At 38.6% G+C, this 16658-nt stretch overlaps 2 protein-coding genes across 2 annotated transcripts; both read right to left on the reverse strand.

The window, feature by feature from the left end:
* Positions 1-238: 238 nt before the first annotated feature.
* LOC144664751 (bone morphogenetic protein 7-like) lies at positions 239-3236 on the reverse strand. Its single transcript, XM_078525957.1, has 3 exons — positions 2858-3236; positions 1247-1661; positions 239-687 (listed from the first exon to the last, which is right to left on the reverse strand). The coding sequence occupies exons 1-3, from the start codon at positions 3138-3140 to the stop codon at positions 300-302; spliced, it is 1086 nt and encodes a 361-aa protein (XP_078382083.1). The 5' UTR covers positions 3141-3236; the 3' UTR covers positions 239-299.
* A 6189-nt stretch (positions 3237-9425) lies between these two features.
* Positions 9426-15932, reverse strand: LOC144664689 (uncharacterized). Its single transcript, XM_078525885.1, has 5 exons — positions 15319-15932; positions 13353-13655; positions 12625-12942; positions 11532-11801; positions 9426-10815 (listed from the first exon to the last, which is right to left on the reverse strand). The coding sequence occupies exons 1-5, from the start codon at positions 15710-15712 to the stop codon at positions 10388-10390; spliced, it is 1713 nt and encodes a 570-aa protein (XP_078382011.1). The 5' UTR covers positions 15713-15932; the 3' UTR covers positions 9426-10387.
* Between the last annotated feature and the right edge of the window lie 726 nt (positions 15933-16658).

Consider the following 16658-nt stretch of genomic DNA (forward strand, 5'->3'; position numbering starts at 1 on the left):
AACGGAGGGGCTTAATTATATCTGGAAGGGCTTATAAGCGGAATAAAAAAAAAACGTTTCGAAACGAGCCACGGGAGTGTTGATCAAAATACCTTTTTAAATTTAAAACGCATAATAAAGCAACATGTAGCCTTGTTCAGTACTGTCATCTGGCAGAGGGGGCTAACATCCGGGAGGGCTTATAATCGGATGTATTTTTTGTTTCCAGATAGATGGGCCTATAACCGGGGGGGGGGGAGGGGCTTTTAAACAGGAGGGCTTATAACCGGAATTTTACGGTATTTGCATGGCCAGTCTATCTAACGGCAGCCACATTCCGTGGCAACCATGTTCTTGTATTGACGAAGGACCACGTGCCCGTCTTTGCTAGCGTACAGGACACCCAACAAACTGCTGAAGTTTGTGGGAACGCAACATGGCGCGGTTACATTTTCTCCTCGAACCCAGTGCTGCGCCGCTGTCAAGCGAACGATTGCGTGGTTACTGAAGCTTCCGGGAGCAGCTGTCATATCACACGTTCCAGCGCAGTCGTAGGCGTTGAACGAGAGTGGTGCGATGATCAAATGGCCGAAAATGTGTTTGGAATTTATGTGCAAATCGTGTCTGGAGCACAAAGTTGCAAGGTCAGATGTTGGAACCAAGGCTGCAGTGCTGTTTGTCTTCGTCTTGGAATCTCGGCGAATACGACTACAAAATACGAAAAAAAAAATTGCAGAAGGTGCATTTTAATTTAGTTGAACCCCGGTATAACGACTTCTTTCTAAAGGGTCTAACTTACGGTATTTTATCCGAATTCTATTTACTTTCGTTAATTAAGAGCTGCTTCAAATTTGCAGAGCAAAAGTCATTTATCGGCAACTTAATCGTCAAACAAGGATGATTTTTCACCTTCATACAATTGAGATAAACTTGAAAAAGTCGGCCGACGTTTTTTAAGTTCATCCGAACGCAATCCGTTTTAATCTTTTCGAATTTCGCCCATCCATGCCCCTCTTTGGCCTTTCTGTGTTTCTTTTTGAGTTATTCTACAGTTTTAGGTCATTATTGTGATAATTCAGTTATTTCTATGACCAGTTGGTCAGTGCCGAAATTGCTTAAAATTGCATGACATTGCCCCTTTAATAGGCCGTTTCATTATTTGAGGATTCCACCATAAATGGCTCCAAAAATCAAAGAAAGGAAACCTTTAAGTTCGGAATAATAGTCCAAATTGATGAAAATACAAAGTGCATTGTAATAAACTTACTCTCTTAAAAAAGCGCTACCTTCCACGCCCTGCAATCGCCTTCCGTCAGTATACACCACCAAAAATGGTCCACTTCTGTCCCCGTTCATCAATACTTTTGGAACAGGTTTCCGCTTCCCAGAGTCTGTCATTATCTCGACCTGAACACCATGGTTTGTGTAAGGCGATCGTAACCATCGAACGACAGCTGTGCGGACCATAAATACCTTCCAAGCCGGTTCTGTTCCGAGCAAAATCGTTTGTGAAATCAGCTCGCCTGTCATCTTGTCGTAAAGGCCCAGATTTACTGCATGACTTGCATTCTGGTCTTTGTTAGCAGAGTGGACAACTTTCACGTGGATCTCAGCCTTTTGGATGTATTCTTTGGGATTTATCTCTTTCATGTTAAAACGGATAACGTTTGTTTTAACGTCAACTAAAAAAAAGAAAGGAAGAAAACATTAAAACAAAGTCCAGTACATAGGTGTTCAAATGCAACCATACATGGACCTGAGGAAGACTAGCTCTGCCAGATTTAATATTTGACAATAAATATACTTTGCCATTTTGTCGATTTGCCAGCCTTGCAACCAATTTAGATTCATTTACAACTAAACGATACTTTGTGTTTGGTTAGCATGGCGGACTCAGTAGCGAACCGTTCTTGGCTTAGATCAGTTTTAGAAGCGCATTACGTAGAAACGTTTAACCATATCCCTATCACCAAAACGTTGCTCTAAGCAAGATATTTAACCTTGAATAATTTTCAGTGGTGTCTTGCAAAAGCGAAGCGCTCGAGGTCTAAAAATTGAATGCAAATGAATATATACCCCACGAGACTACAAAACATCAGCGTATTTTGAGAGAAATAGAAGAAATATAGGAGAAGTTTTCGTTTTGTGAAGGTGTTTTAGGAACACACTCAGGCTTTTTTAGAAAGTGTTTTAAGAAAATCGTCCGCTATTTCGGTTTGTTTGCGCGCTTCGCTATTGGACACGGCTGGCTGGTAAGAAAACCCCAAACGTGTTTAAGGTAAAACGTATTTTTGAACGCGCTTAATCTCTGATCTCGGACAAAAGAGGCGTCCATGACCAAGTACAGCACATCTGTGGGATAAATTTGGCTCATCATAAGTACAGTATGACACTGTAAAAGTATTCTATCTACGGGCCTTAGGTTTACTCCAAAGAATTTATTTTGTACCCAATATAGTACTGCTAACTAGCTTTCACTCTTATGGTTATACGCGCGGGTTACTGTTAACTTAGGAAAAATAAAATCCTTGTGTAGCGTAATATAGCTGTCCGGTTCTACATGAACACATTGGTCAGTAGCTTATATTTAAATGACCAAACACACTAGGAACATCCATAGACTTGTATGCTAGAACAGTTTAATGTACGCGAAGTTTGATCTTCCAAATGAATTGTAGTAAGGGCCATTAACTTGAAAAATTCATACATGGAAGCATTTAAACTTCAGTAGTGTGTTGTAACTAGTACGAGTGTTATGCAGTAACTGATGTGTACTTGGGGTGCTGTTTTTCCGCAAACGCAATTTTAATTTTCATATCATGTTATGTTGTTACTACTGTTGCTAACTTTTGTTGCTAAAAATTAAGAAAAATCATACCATTTCCTTGCACGGAGTGAACGATTTCTGAAATAGCGGTATTTGTCGTCTTCATTTCTCCATTTTCGTTGAAATAGTTGTTGTAGAGATTCGTCAGGAAGGCTTTCCCAGCATCGACAGAACGGCCTGCAGTCATTGCGTCATCTGAACCAACCTTTTTGTGTTTATTCAGAGTTGCTTTTAGTTTCTGCCAACCAGAATCTTTGCGCTGTCCACGCGTAACGGAGTAGAGAAGAGAAAAAAGAAGGGCGTAAACCAACATGGAATTTTTACGCCAAGGCATGTTGAAGGCTTGGAGGTACTACAAAATCTAATGGCTCGTTTCAAGGACGCACTCGTTTATACTTGTTTTAGCTTGTAAGTGTAACATTACCATGAACTATTTCAAATCCCTCGCATTATCCGATTTAAAGCAATTAGTTATTTCAAGTGAAAGCTCATAAATAAACACATGTTGCTTTTGAGGGGGCATGCTAAGCTTGCAAGCTTATACGCAGCTTAGCCCTATATAAAAATAAACTAAGCGGTTTATCTCCACAACAAACTTCCTAGGATATATAAATAGGGACAGCATACTGCTCTGAAGTTGGGATAAAAATTAAAAACATTTAAAACTAAAAAACAAAAGCAATAGCTGGGCAAATGTTTGAACAACATTAAGAAAATATATTCCAAGTATTTCCATTTAAGATTGATGATTAGGGCTGGAATTTATAAATTGGAAATTGATTCAAATTGTTTTGCTATTTACTGACTAATTTTGTGGTTTGAATATTTAGTGGTCTTGCGTAATTTAAATATTGTATTTTCTTATGTTATAGAAATTTCACGTTTATAACATGGTATAAGTCATTAATTAAATGGACTCCTTTTGACTAGGCGAGGCCCTTCGCGCATGCAGTTGGCTAGGCACTCTACATAGCGTGTCGCATCGACCAGCATTACAAACCCTCTTAGATTTTGAAGTTCTGGAAGCTAATTATTCACTGCCAAGCTAATTACGCTTAACCTGATTTTCACAGCTAGAAATTTCGACCATTTCTTTCAATGTCTGGTGTCCATTTTTAGCAATCGTTAACGCGCATTTTAAAATACCAAACTCGTTAAAATTAGAGAGGAGAATCTCTAAGAAGAAAGGATACGCGTGGGAGATTCCTACAAAGATAAACGGCAAATAGTTCATTTTCACGATTAATAACTGTGCAACTATTCATAATACAGCTTCGGAATTAATTACAAAGAGAATTTTTCAGTGCTATCTTCATGACTATGCAAAGTCTCAGTAAAATGCAGTTTATAACGCCAGACAAGTCTATGATCTGTAAAGACAGACGCTTCCAGAATTAATTCCCGAGAGGGCAAGGACTTGAATTAAGGTGCGAGACGAAGCAACAGAGAGGGAAGTGGGAGATTAGTTGGCAGGGAGCGGAAAAGTCCATTTCCAAGTTACCCTTTGCCTTTGTTTAAAACGAGTCTACGTATTACGTGCGAAACCATTCAAATGAAAATGACTTTCACCTACAGGTCCATTTTCATGCAAATCAAACTCATTTTTATTTGAATGGTTTCGCACGTAGACTCGTTTTGAAACAGAGGCAAAGGATAACTCGACAATGGCCTTTCACCGCGGTCAAACGTCTCAGGCAGCTTTTCTTACCATTTCGGCGTTTTTTGTTCAAATTGAAGTGTTAGTATGAGCAAGGATAGATAAAAATAGTTGCTGAGTGTAAGGATAATCCCATTTCCTCAGGTAAACGAGTGTTTTTTTCTTTTTAAATGTTCCGCATCCAAACCAAAGTGACAAATGACAAATGGCGCCGACAAGTCCGCATATTGCTTTTTTCAAACACGTAGAACTTTTTTAGTAAAGCTCCAAAAAACTTAGTAAACCCTTAGGATACCGGTTATGTATCGAACTTTGAACAGTGAAAATTAAAACCTTTCTTTGCAGTACTTTTCTTATTTTGTGCATATTTCTGTCGTTTGACCGCGGTCGACAATGGCCTAATAATCTGTCGCAAACTGTTTTAGGTAACTAATAAATACTGTTGGAATGGTGGTCATGCGTTTAAACATTGTAATTTTTTCAATCTGCTTCAGGATGGGCTTTTGTGCTGACTCAAAGGCTTTTCGTTTTAGAGGGAGTCAACCGTGGTAGCTGAATTATGAAGTTTAATATTCATTCTATTAAAAGGCCAGAAAAGTCTAAAGCCTTTGGGATAACTTTACATAGAAACATTCAGTGGTTTAAGCAATAACGAATAATAAAAGTAGGAGCAATGCTTGTGCTAAATGGGAACACATACAATGTAGACAATCTAGATCAGTTATGTGATTTAAATTATTTAACTGCAAAAATTTGCTCTAAAAATATCTACAAGAATGTTAGACTTCTTTTTTTTACAGACACGACTGCATAACTGCCCGAAATAACATTTCAACATACAACAGTGAATTCCGGATATAGAAAAAGTTAAAACACTTGGCTTTTTTGAAATCTTATACGGCATTTTGAAGCCTAGTAATTAACTTTCAATATCGAGTCCGGCGTGTCGTATTTAATTTTTTAAGGTACCCAACTGTGCACTTGACATTCTTACCTTAAGTCAAACCCGGAGGGAAGTCTTGGCATGGCGGTATAACAGTAAAACGGACGAACAGAAAAATTTCTGTCGTTAAGCTTTTTCCGCAAACAGTTCAGTTGGAACAAATAAAAAAAATGCAGTAATTCAAGTTCAGTGATAACTTTAACCAATTCTATTTCACTGTTCTCTATGTTTGTATTTTAGACTCCTTAAGAGTACTCTCTCTCCGTACACAACAGATCTCCTGCGATATACGTAGGTTGTCACGATTCGTCGATTCTTCTTTGGGCGCTGAATAACCACAGTGCTTTAATTTCTAAAATGTTTTTCCCTGACAGTTTATTGAATAAAGAAAATTAACCTGCTCAATCTTGCGGAATTTTGTCTGAATTTAGCCGTCGACGGCCTCGTCGGCTACAAAGTATCAGGCGAAATTTCGCGCGATTTTTACTTATTGCTTGTTTGTATCTTATTTTCTGTGTCTTTGTTCTTCAATAGCTGCATGCAAAACCTAGTCATAGCATTGTAATTTTTGTAACTACTCAACCCGTTAAGTTTATTATTATTTTGAGAACTTTTTTTGCTTAGTTAAGTTAATTTTTTTTTGCTGTAACTATTTCTATTTATCTCTGGCAAAATAAAATGGTTGTTGTTATTTCGGATTAATCCATTTTTTTTTTCTATTCTAGTGGACCACACACTAAAATGTGTAATAAGATTTGAAGTCTGTCATCCGTAATCTCCTCTCGTGTCTTACAATAAATTTTATGTTGGTCATTATCTGAGCAGATTGGAGCTGCATAATTCTTAAGGCTGGTTCTCATATAAGCGTCCCGATCTTTTCTGTCGCCTATGTCACTTCAAAAAGGAGTTTCTTGCGATCAGGGCGATTTTATGAGAACATTACACAGACGATCGCTAACGTCTGCGGCGATTGGGGCGTTCACGATCGCTTGGATCGCCTGTGTTCTACCCTATTAGCTTCTCTTTCCCGTCTTCGCCGTAAAACTGAAATAACTGAGAAGATAAGAGACCACGAGTTTTGCTCTTTCATTGAAGGCTGCTAAATGATTGTTTTTGGTAGGTCTTCGCTCATACCAAACAATCGGGACGATCATTTAAGAACCCCTGATCGCTTCCAGTCACTTCGATCGCCTATGATCGTCTCAGTCTTTGTAAATCATCGATGCAACAGAAACGATCGGGGCGATGATATTAGAACCAGCCTCAAACAAACTGGCGGACATTGCGTGTGCTATTCGATGATTCTTGACAGCAATATTTTTAGCTGGTGTCAACTTAAAGTTAACAGGTTTTACAGTATAATAACACGGAAATCCCAAAGATGGATTGACAGTGTGTTATCCTTTTTGTTTTTATTAGCTAAAAATAAAAATTCACGGGAGATTTTGTCGCGCTTTATTTTTCTTAGAGATTCGGGAACAAGTTGGGAAAAATCAACATTTTGTTATACAAGTTTACGCTTTTCTACTAAGTAACGCTTTATTTGGTAAGTTCGTTGCTGGAAGGGATTGGTTGATAATTAACTTATTGTTCAAACTTACAACGAAAAACCTGAAGACAACCGAACATGCATTTGAAAAAAACGTCAAAACCGCGACAAATGATCAGCATTTTTACCCACCCATGCCGTGTTTCAGAGCTCTGAAATTGTTGTGTAGTAGAAATGAACGGAATAATAAGACGGTATTTCCGTCGCTCTTCATGACAAGAGGACGAAAGAAGTTCCGCGAATGCCGCTGTGTTAGATCCTAAAAAACCCCGCACAATTCGTAAAGGAATGGGGGCACTTTTAAAAACGAGAACCACATTAAAACGAGAACAAATCTGGAGCGTCTTATCTCGCAGTCACCTGTGGGACCGTTATCGGAGACCGACATGTCTTGTAATCTTTAGTTTTGACCCCGGGGGGTTACTACCTTATAAGATATAAGGGCTTAACGGGAACGTGCGGCCCGATAGGGTATGGTTTTCAGGCTTTTTGTTTTGAACGGGGTATCTCTATATATGGACCAATGTCAAACAGGATAGGCTTATATGCCTGCAGAGGTGTAAATTAATACAAATTTAGCCACAAGCCGAATTTTCACAAATTCTTCCGTATTCGCTGAGTTACGTTGATTTCGGGATTGACACTCATCTCAATTTAGGGTATCAAAAATTGGTATTCTGTCTTAAATAGGGAATCAGAGGTTCTTGTCTTTAACAGGGTCAAGGTCTAGCAGGCCGGGCCGCACCTCCCTACCCAAGATTATGTTGAGTACCCCCTGGGGTTATGACCCCAGTAACGGCCCCACAAGTGACTGCAAGATGAGGCTTACCCCAGATTCTTTCTCCCTTCTAAGGGACAGACCATTATTTTCTTGGAGAGGGGGAAGGTGGGGGGGGGGGGGGGGGGGAATGAAAAAGTTTCCTCTGCAAACTTTTTTTTTTTTTAGTTTATGCACCTCTGCTAACATTTTTATTCGAAATTCTTACTATTTTTTGTTGTACATATCGTGTTTGCAAACAATTTATTTTGTCTTTCCAGGCCCTGCAAACAATTGTATTCAATATTTTTCATCCCCCCCCCCCTCCAAAAAAAATAATGGTCCGTCCCTAATTTGGGGAATACTGCACCGTAAAGTAAAAACGCTATGAAAACATAAGTGCAAAATTAGATCGTCAACTGATGGAAAATATAGCCAGCGAGAGCTGCCTGGTTTCGACCTTCCTTTTATATTTCCCGACAAAACGGGCAAAACCGGTACCGTGCAAGCGGCTGCTATGGTGGTCTATTAAACACGTATTTTGTGACTTTGTTAATGTACGACTCGTGCTCTAAACAAATAATTCAATTTGGTTAAATCATTTTAGACCATTACCACCTAACTTTGTGGACATTTGAAACCAAAAGATGTTTACTACCTTATTTTAATAGATCGGTTTTCACTTGAGTGTCGAAAGTTAATTGCGTTTGCTTTGGTTTTGCATTGCTACGCTTAGTTATTGGCCTAAAAATCTCGCGCCACTTTCTCAGCCAATCAGAACTAAAACCAAAACCAATCGTGACTCGCTCGGCTACATGTATTTGCTTCGAGTTTTGATTGGTTCACTGGATTGTCTGTGTCCTTTGTGATTGGCCAGAGTAATTACTTTGGTTTTGGTTTTACGACACTCAATTGAAAACTGCTCTAAGTAAAACTTTGTATTATTTAATTTAAGTGAGCCTAGAAAACTTTTTTTTTACTTTATGCACCTCTGCAAACATTTTTTTCGCAATTCTTACTATTTTTTTGTTGTACATATCGTGTTTGCAAACAATTTATTTTGTCTTTCCAGGCGCTGCAAACAATTTTTTTCAATATTTTTCACCCCCCCCCCCCTCCAAAAAAATAATGGTCCGTCCCTTAGTAACGTGTGCTGTAAGCAGAAATTCATCAGGGACTTTTAGATCGGGTTTTTTGTACAAGAACCTGCAGGTAGTAGGCGCTTGTTCAACTATTTTCAAACCAACCTTGTTCCTAGACCACTCCCTTCTCCCTAACACTGACTGACCAGTAGAACCAAAGGTCCTGAAAACGAGATTGGCTTGATTGTACATAGACAGCATTTCTCGTGGTGAACAAGAATTATGATGCAGAGGAGCTTGTGGTGGGATTTATCATCAAAAAACAACTTCATTTGATTTCTACTTGAAAACATTCCCTATATTAAACGATTATCCATGAGAGCGCGTTGGATATGAGGTGGTAGATAGCCAACGAGGCGCGTAGCGCCGAGTTGGCTATAAGATCTCATATCCAACAAGCGCGAATGGAATAGTCATTTTATTACCGAAATAATTTTTAATATTTGAGCTCTCCGGCTGTCTCGTTGAAACGTATGCCTAACATATGCATATTTGTGGTCCATGGTATATGAGCTCATAAACCACTACCTGTTAGCCAATCAAAACTCAGGAATTGCAATATACCTGCTAGTTTTTAATAATAACCTCTATACATTGCAAGCATGTTCTAGTCCAGTCTCAAAACGAACCCTATGCTTGTTAATACACCTTTTCTTATTTCTCCAGTGCTTCAGTCCGCGAGGCGATCCCTGCTATATTTTTCCAATGTCGAAAATTTAAATTTCCTTACTAACTGCCTATTATTTCCTTTATTGCATGTTGTGAGAATCTGTTTTTTTTTTATTGAATCCACTATATAGTTGATAACACTTCTTCAATTTAGTCAACTGACTTTCTGATTTGGTAGATTACGGTTATGATTTTTATCTGTAAAAAAGCTAAGCTGACACTGCTACTTTAGAAATAACAGATGTACTTTGAAAGATTTTGTAAACGTTAAAAGAACACGTCATTCGCTCTTTTGCGAGCGGAAGCAGACTTATTCCGTTCACTCGTTTATAAAACTGCATGGACTTTTGGCAGCTTTCTATTTTCTTGTATTTTTCTTCGATCATTAAATGTGGAAAAAGAACCGCGAGAGAACTGGAAAACAGCGCAAAACGACTGAGCGGGGGGTGGGGGGAGGTTCGCCCTCTTCGCTCGACCCCACCTCCACCCCTTGGTGCTTTGCACTTGCGCTTGCTTGGCTCACTGGTTCTCTCGAGGCCATTTCCGTTGAAAAATAGAGACGCTGTAAACAGTCTAAAATGAGCAAGATGTGATACGACCGCGACAAATTTGGGATCAAATCGTGAGCATTAGTCAAATTATGGTGTAATTTCCACGTCATACGACATCAAATTATGGCGTAATGTTTTTATCATACGACGTTGTTGCCTCTTTGTCTTCTTGCACACCTGAAGTGTCTTAAATGTAACTGTAAAAATATTTCTGTTTAGCGGAGTGTTTGGGGTTGTGGTAGGGGAAGAGGGGCCAGATTCACCTTTGCCATTAGTGATTGTAAAATATCAAAATTGCTTGGTATAAACGTGGTTAAGTGGACTTTTTCTGACAAAGAACAACGGGAGCAGAGTCTAAATATTTTGCATCGCAAGTGCATGATATGTCATTCCACTCTCCTTGCCTAGATCCTTTTCCATACATGTGACCACATTTTTCGTGAAGACCATTCGGCTCGCCGCTGGCCCATGCAGAATACTGGCCCACTAGTGGAGTGTTGTTAATCCAGTAAAACTTATTGTCAGCTTTTCGGTAAAGCCCAAGCCACGCTCCCCATTGTGTGACTGTCTTCTGCTTCCTTATCAGGTCAAATATAAAGTTATTCTCATTGGTAGATCTGACTATAGCGAGGTCTGCCTCCAAATCTTGGCAAGTTCTTTGGGCGTCACTCCATTTCAAAGTTGGAGTATCGATGATGTGGTAACATGAATTTTCATGACGAACCCAATCGTTTGGGCAGGCTAAAGGAGTAAAATAAGAAACACGAAGAGATAAACTTAACGAATAACCCCCCTCCCCCAACCCACGTCCACGTTCCTCTCTCCATTACCCGCTAAACAAAATAACGTCAGGGACGAACCATAATTTCTTGGAGGGGTGGGGGGGGTATAAAAATTTGAAATACAAACTATTTTTTATACATATCGTGTTTGCAAACAATTTATTTTGTCTTTCTAGGCTCTGAAAACATTTGTTTCTATATATTTTCATACCACAACACCCCCCCCCCCCCCTAACTGGCCTCCAAAAAAAAAATGCTCCGTCCCTAACAAAGGAAGCTAAAGGAGCATTGCGTGAAAAAGCATGACATTTAGACTGGTAAGTTTAAACTGAAACCGGCGAATTTCAGTTCAGTTAATGAAAAAAAACTACAAATGGCAACAGAAATAAACTGAGGTAAGCTACAACCTGATTAATTTTATCCTATCGCAAGGAAGGCAAGAGTTCTACGCCCTTTGAGAAGGGCGTAGAAGAAGGTAGCTGACGTATCGGATTCCCACACGGCAATCGTGTAAAGCAGTTTTAGTTTCTTTAATACTTAAGCTTATTGTAACTGACGGTTTCCCATGTATAAATAAAGTTTTTACAGTACATTACATGAGTCCTTTAATTCTACCGCCAATATTTGGCGGGTTTCCACACTTCGGTTGTCGGTAGATTGGAATCTGGGTCTTACCTTGAATAATACTTATAGCTGTCGACGCGCTAACAGACCCAAGCTTGTTGGTTGCTTTACACTGGTAACTACCTACATCTTCCAGCCTAAAACTGGTTATTTTAAGGGTGTCGTTCTCAATAGTCGCTCGTCCTTTGGGCAATGAAGCAAATGCCTTTGACCACTGAATTACCGGTGGAGGAGAGCCAAAGGCTTGGCAGGTAATTGAAGCTACTGTGTTCTCTTTTATCTTTATAACCTGATCAGGAATTTTGGTGAATTGTGGAGGCACTAGAGGAATATAGAAACAGAAAAAAACAAACAAACAGATAAACAAATAAACAAGATACTTGGTTGTCTGTAAAAAAAATCAAAACAAAAAACCCCAGAACATTGAGAATGACCACATAGTTATCCCAGAAGACTAAAAATGGAACGCATGTAACATCCAGCGATCTTTTTAAACTGGTGAAAACTTGCCATCAACAATGTAAAAGCCCTTTGAAAACATTATCTTCTATCCAAAAGATACCAATAACCCTAAACAATACTATAATTAGGTTATTAGCAGAAACGTCAGTCTGTTACTTAAATTTTAAACAAAAGAAGTCATGGATACGAATTTTTCAAAAACTCTCAACTTTGCCTTCACCTAATTGACTTATTGAGTGCAGATCATGAAATTAAGTGTAAATATCCATTTGTTAGACTGATAGAATGATTTTACTGGAAGTCTATTTTTAACTTACATCACATAGCATAATAAATCCGGTTTAAAAAAAAAATCTTAGGTGGCCTTAAATGTACCGATCTAAAAACGAAGGGGAGATGGGGGTGGGGTGGAGATAGGAGGTATGAACGCTCCTTTTCCCGTACCACTCTTGGTTACCGCCCCCTCCTTCGTGGCTCCGGCTCTCGTTGCTTGTTTATGCTCGTTCATTGCAAAATTTTATGCATTGTTGCAGATTTTTCCGTACTTCTCCTAGTTTTTAGATCTTGGCAATCCCCCTTCCCGTCATCTCTTCTCTACCTCCCTTATAAGAGTTTCAGCCCCCCTGTGCCCGGTTTCTGCCGCTCCACCCCGCATAAAAGTAGTTTAATGCAAACAACTTACCTTCTACGAGCAGTTTTACTTCTTTCTGAACTTGTCCCAAGACATTTGTAGCTGTGCAAACGTATTTCCCTGAGTCATTGTAAGCGACAATCCTTATCTGTAGCTTGCTATGATGGCTGTCCGTATTCACCAGTTGTACGCCGCTTATTTTTCTCCAGGATACTCTAGGCTTTGGATTGCCATCAGCTGAGCAGTAAAACGTAGCGGTCTGGTTTTCAGTCACAGTGAGTGAGGTAGGAGAAACAGTCACTTCTGGAGCAGATATGTACTCCCCTGGTTCGCCTTTAGGTCCCTGGTGTCCACGCGCTCCTGTATTACCTTATTTGGAGCAAATAAACAGCAAAGTTGCTTTTCCATCAAATTTATATGTTAGGCGCCCTTTTGAATCAAACCTACTGCAAGCAGTTTACAATCAAAAATTCTTATGACTGTATATAAGAAGTGTTTAAAATTTTTGCAACTTGTTTTTTAAATACCCGCTCAGCGTGCAGCAACGACGACTTAATTTATTAGTAAATACATGACACACCAGCGCAAATTTAAGAGAGAATTTCCTGCCATTCTTTTGACGGCTGAGCTCGAGATTGAATTTGACGTCCGCGGCAAAAGCAAACTCCTCCCATATAAGGTCATTATAAGTTACGCCTGAAGAAAGCTTATCGCCAACTGCTCTCATACGTTTTGAATCATAATTCTTGATATAAATACAATATATAGTTTTTGTTCACCTTTTTCTCCTTTTGCACCGGTGGGTCCAAAAGCTCCCGTCATTCCTTGCTTCCCTTGTTCACCTGGTTGTCCCATGAGACCCTGCGAGCCCTTTCTTCCCCTAGTTCCTTTTGGCCCTCGTTTGCCGCGAGGACCGGGCGGCCCAGCCAAGCAAACTTTTCCAGGAGCTAGGCAGACAGATCCAACGATTATCGATGTCACATATTTCTTGATTACGTTTCGAATATCTCTTATACCAACAGAGTCGCTGATGTTAGCTGTGTCCACGCTGCGACGAACAATAGTTCTTTTGAATTCGGTGCCTGAGATAACGAAAGAAAAATATTAAGCACTTTAACGGCTTGGCCTTTCTTTTGATATATATACTAGTTATGCAACGCTTTCGAGTGGTATACTATGGAATATCGCACGAGTCGCTTGTATTTTCTCGGTATGCACACGAGCCTTTAGGCGAGTGTGTATACTAAGAAAATACAAGTGACAAGTGGGATATCCCATAGTATAGCACGAGAAAGTGTTGTGTAACTATTTTATAACATGCCATAGAAAATACGCTTACTAAATTTCATCGAGAATAAGATCGCAGCAAACGATGGGAAGGTTGGGTTGAATACCGTCGAATATACAACGGCTTTCCTGTATTCTGATTGGCTGTATTTTCTATGGCATGGTATAAAACACGATATCATTTCTGTACGACATTTTGTGTTCCCAGGTAAAGATGGGGATCCAAATTTAGATGCATCGTTGATTTGCTAGGGAAGGATTGTTGATGAGTCATTATAAAAATTAAACAGAAAGGGACTGCTATAATAAGAGTAAACGGAATAAGTTAACACTCCCTCTATTAACTCTGGTTAACATATTTGATCACATGACTCCACCAAAGTGCTCCTCCTTACCTAATCAGCTGTATAGTTTTAATTTTTAATTATCTGCATTTTCTCCAGTTCATTCATAATTCATCCAATCCTTTTCAAAAATCGTCGAACACAGTTGAAAGGTGAAGCTGAAACCTTGTACAAGCGGTTATAAGGACTTATAAAAGAGAGTTTCATGGGGGGGGGGGGAGATATATCTTTTTTTTGCAGCCGAAATTTTGACCCAAATCCTATTTAACAAGTGAGAAAAGTAGGCAAATCCTAGTTCCCATTTTACTCTTTTAGGCTCTTCAGAAGAGGAAAGCTGCCTGCACGCATTTAAACAAAGAATGTAGTATTTGAAGAATGTTATACTAATTTCTATCGGAAAATGCGCCACCACAAATATAATATCTTCCTTATTGTGCTATTTGTCAATCCTCAATCAGTTTATTATTATAGTCACCTCAGGGAACAATGAGGTATCTATTTTAAGCAACTACTGTTTTCGATATGAGCAATGTGTCTCATCCAAAGTTCATGAAAGATAATACAAGGTCACTAGTTTAGTTCTGGCATGACTCCATCTATTTTCGAGAAAGTATGTTAAAAATCCTATCTGAAAGTCATTGCCGCTAAGATCGACGCTAAGAGAATCTTTCTCAACATATATTCAGCCATGTATATACTTAAGTGTAAAGACAACTTAAGCCCCCCCCCCCCCTTTAAAAAAGATTCTAGTTCTTTAAAGGCCTTCTTAATATAAGTCTGCGTTCGCAGGCTATTTGTGACCCTATCCCTAAATAACATAACAAAAAGATGTGCCAAAATTGATATTTCTTTAATTTGGTCTTTAACAGTATTTTTAACAACTTTTTGCCTTGAGTTATTTCAGTCTGTGCTAAATTCTTTGCTTATAGATCGCCATATGTTAAGTTGAGCTAATCATATGTCGTATATAAATATTCTATCGTTTCTAGGCACATTTATTCAACGCGAAATCGCCCTTTGTGACCTTGACTAAATCACAACAAAAAGACGTGCAAAGCTATTCCTTAATTTTCGTTTAAACAGTTCAAAATTTAACTCTATACTTTTCACCTACCACTAACAATGTTGGGGTCCTCTTTCTGACGATCCAGATGAGCAGTAACTTTGTTCAGAGCTTCCTGTAAGTGTTGAATTTGCTGCGTGAACTTTAAATCCATCATATTCGCATCACGGGACACTCTCTCCGTTCTTAAAAACAGCGCAAGAGTCAACAGAATCGACACAAAAGATAAAACCAAGGAGCCCTTGTGAAGCTTTTCGCCATGTTTCTGGGCTAATGCGCATGCCGGTTTGGGTTCTTTTACGCAGACATCCATTGCCTTTTGATTCTTAACTTTATAATAGATGTGCCAAGATGGACGTGTTTGGTAAAGTCGGTAAACTGAAACCCTGAAGACCCCAGCAGGCACTAGCGAGAATTGGATCAACATAAAAATTATGGTAAACATATAAAATAACAAGCGTGACCTTTCAGCTGTCTGACATCATGATAGCAAAAAGGTCTGAATGGGGCTTTGTAAAATAAAGCAGTTAATTTCAGGCATTTTAACACTAACCATAGAGCAACAGTCAATTTTATCCAGAAAGAAACAAAAACGGCCCCAATCCGATCATTTCGGAAGATTTCAGACTAGTGCATATTCCTGAAGACTTCCGACTCCATCACAACTGTCTCGACAATTGTGATGCCTCGAGTTTTGAAATTATTGATTTTACTAAGACTTTCACACAACTTAAAATCAAGAAGGGTTTTCATATTGAACGTTTAAATCCAGAACTCAACAAGTAAGTTGAGCATATCAATTTATCGTTACACTTTTAATTGTATCTATTTCAGCTTTGTGGTTTTTCACTATTGTTCTTTCTAATCTTTTATTGGTTAGTTTAAATAAGTTTGTATTTTACGTTAATTTGAATTTATAAAGCTCATTGCATAGGCTTTTACATATATAATAACGATCATTCTGTAAACCTTATATATTCTTTATGGCTGATGATGATGTTTGAAACATCGAAACATGTTCCAAAAAGCTGAAGAGCGTTTTTTTTTTTTAAATTTTCCAATGATTAAAATTAAAATTAAAATTAAAATTAAAATTAAAATTAAAATTAAAATTAAAATTAAAATTAAAAAATTAAAAAAATTAAAACTAAAATTAAAATAAAAATAAAAATTAAAATTAAAATTAAAATTAAAATTAATGGGATGGGATAAACAGTGGATACGCAGTGGATGAACAGTGGATACGCAGTGGATAAAAAGTGGATACGAAGTGGATACGCAGTGGAAAAAAGTGGATACGAAGTGATAAACAGTGGTTACGAAGTGGATAACCAGTGGATACGCAGTGGAAAATAGTGGATGCGCAGTGGAAAAAAATGGATACGAAGTGA

The sequence above is a fragment of the Oculina patagonica genome, chromosome 9 (assembly GCF_052425735.1).
Source record: "Oculina patagonica isolate OP01 chromosome 9, crgOcupat, whole genome shotgun sequence".
Taxonomy (NCBI): domain Eukaryota; kingdom Metazoa; phylum Cnidaria; class Anthozoa; order Scleractinia; family Oculinidae; genus Oculina; species Oculina patagonica.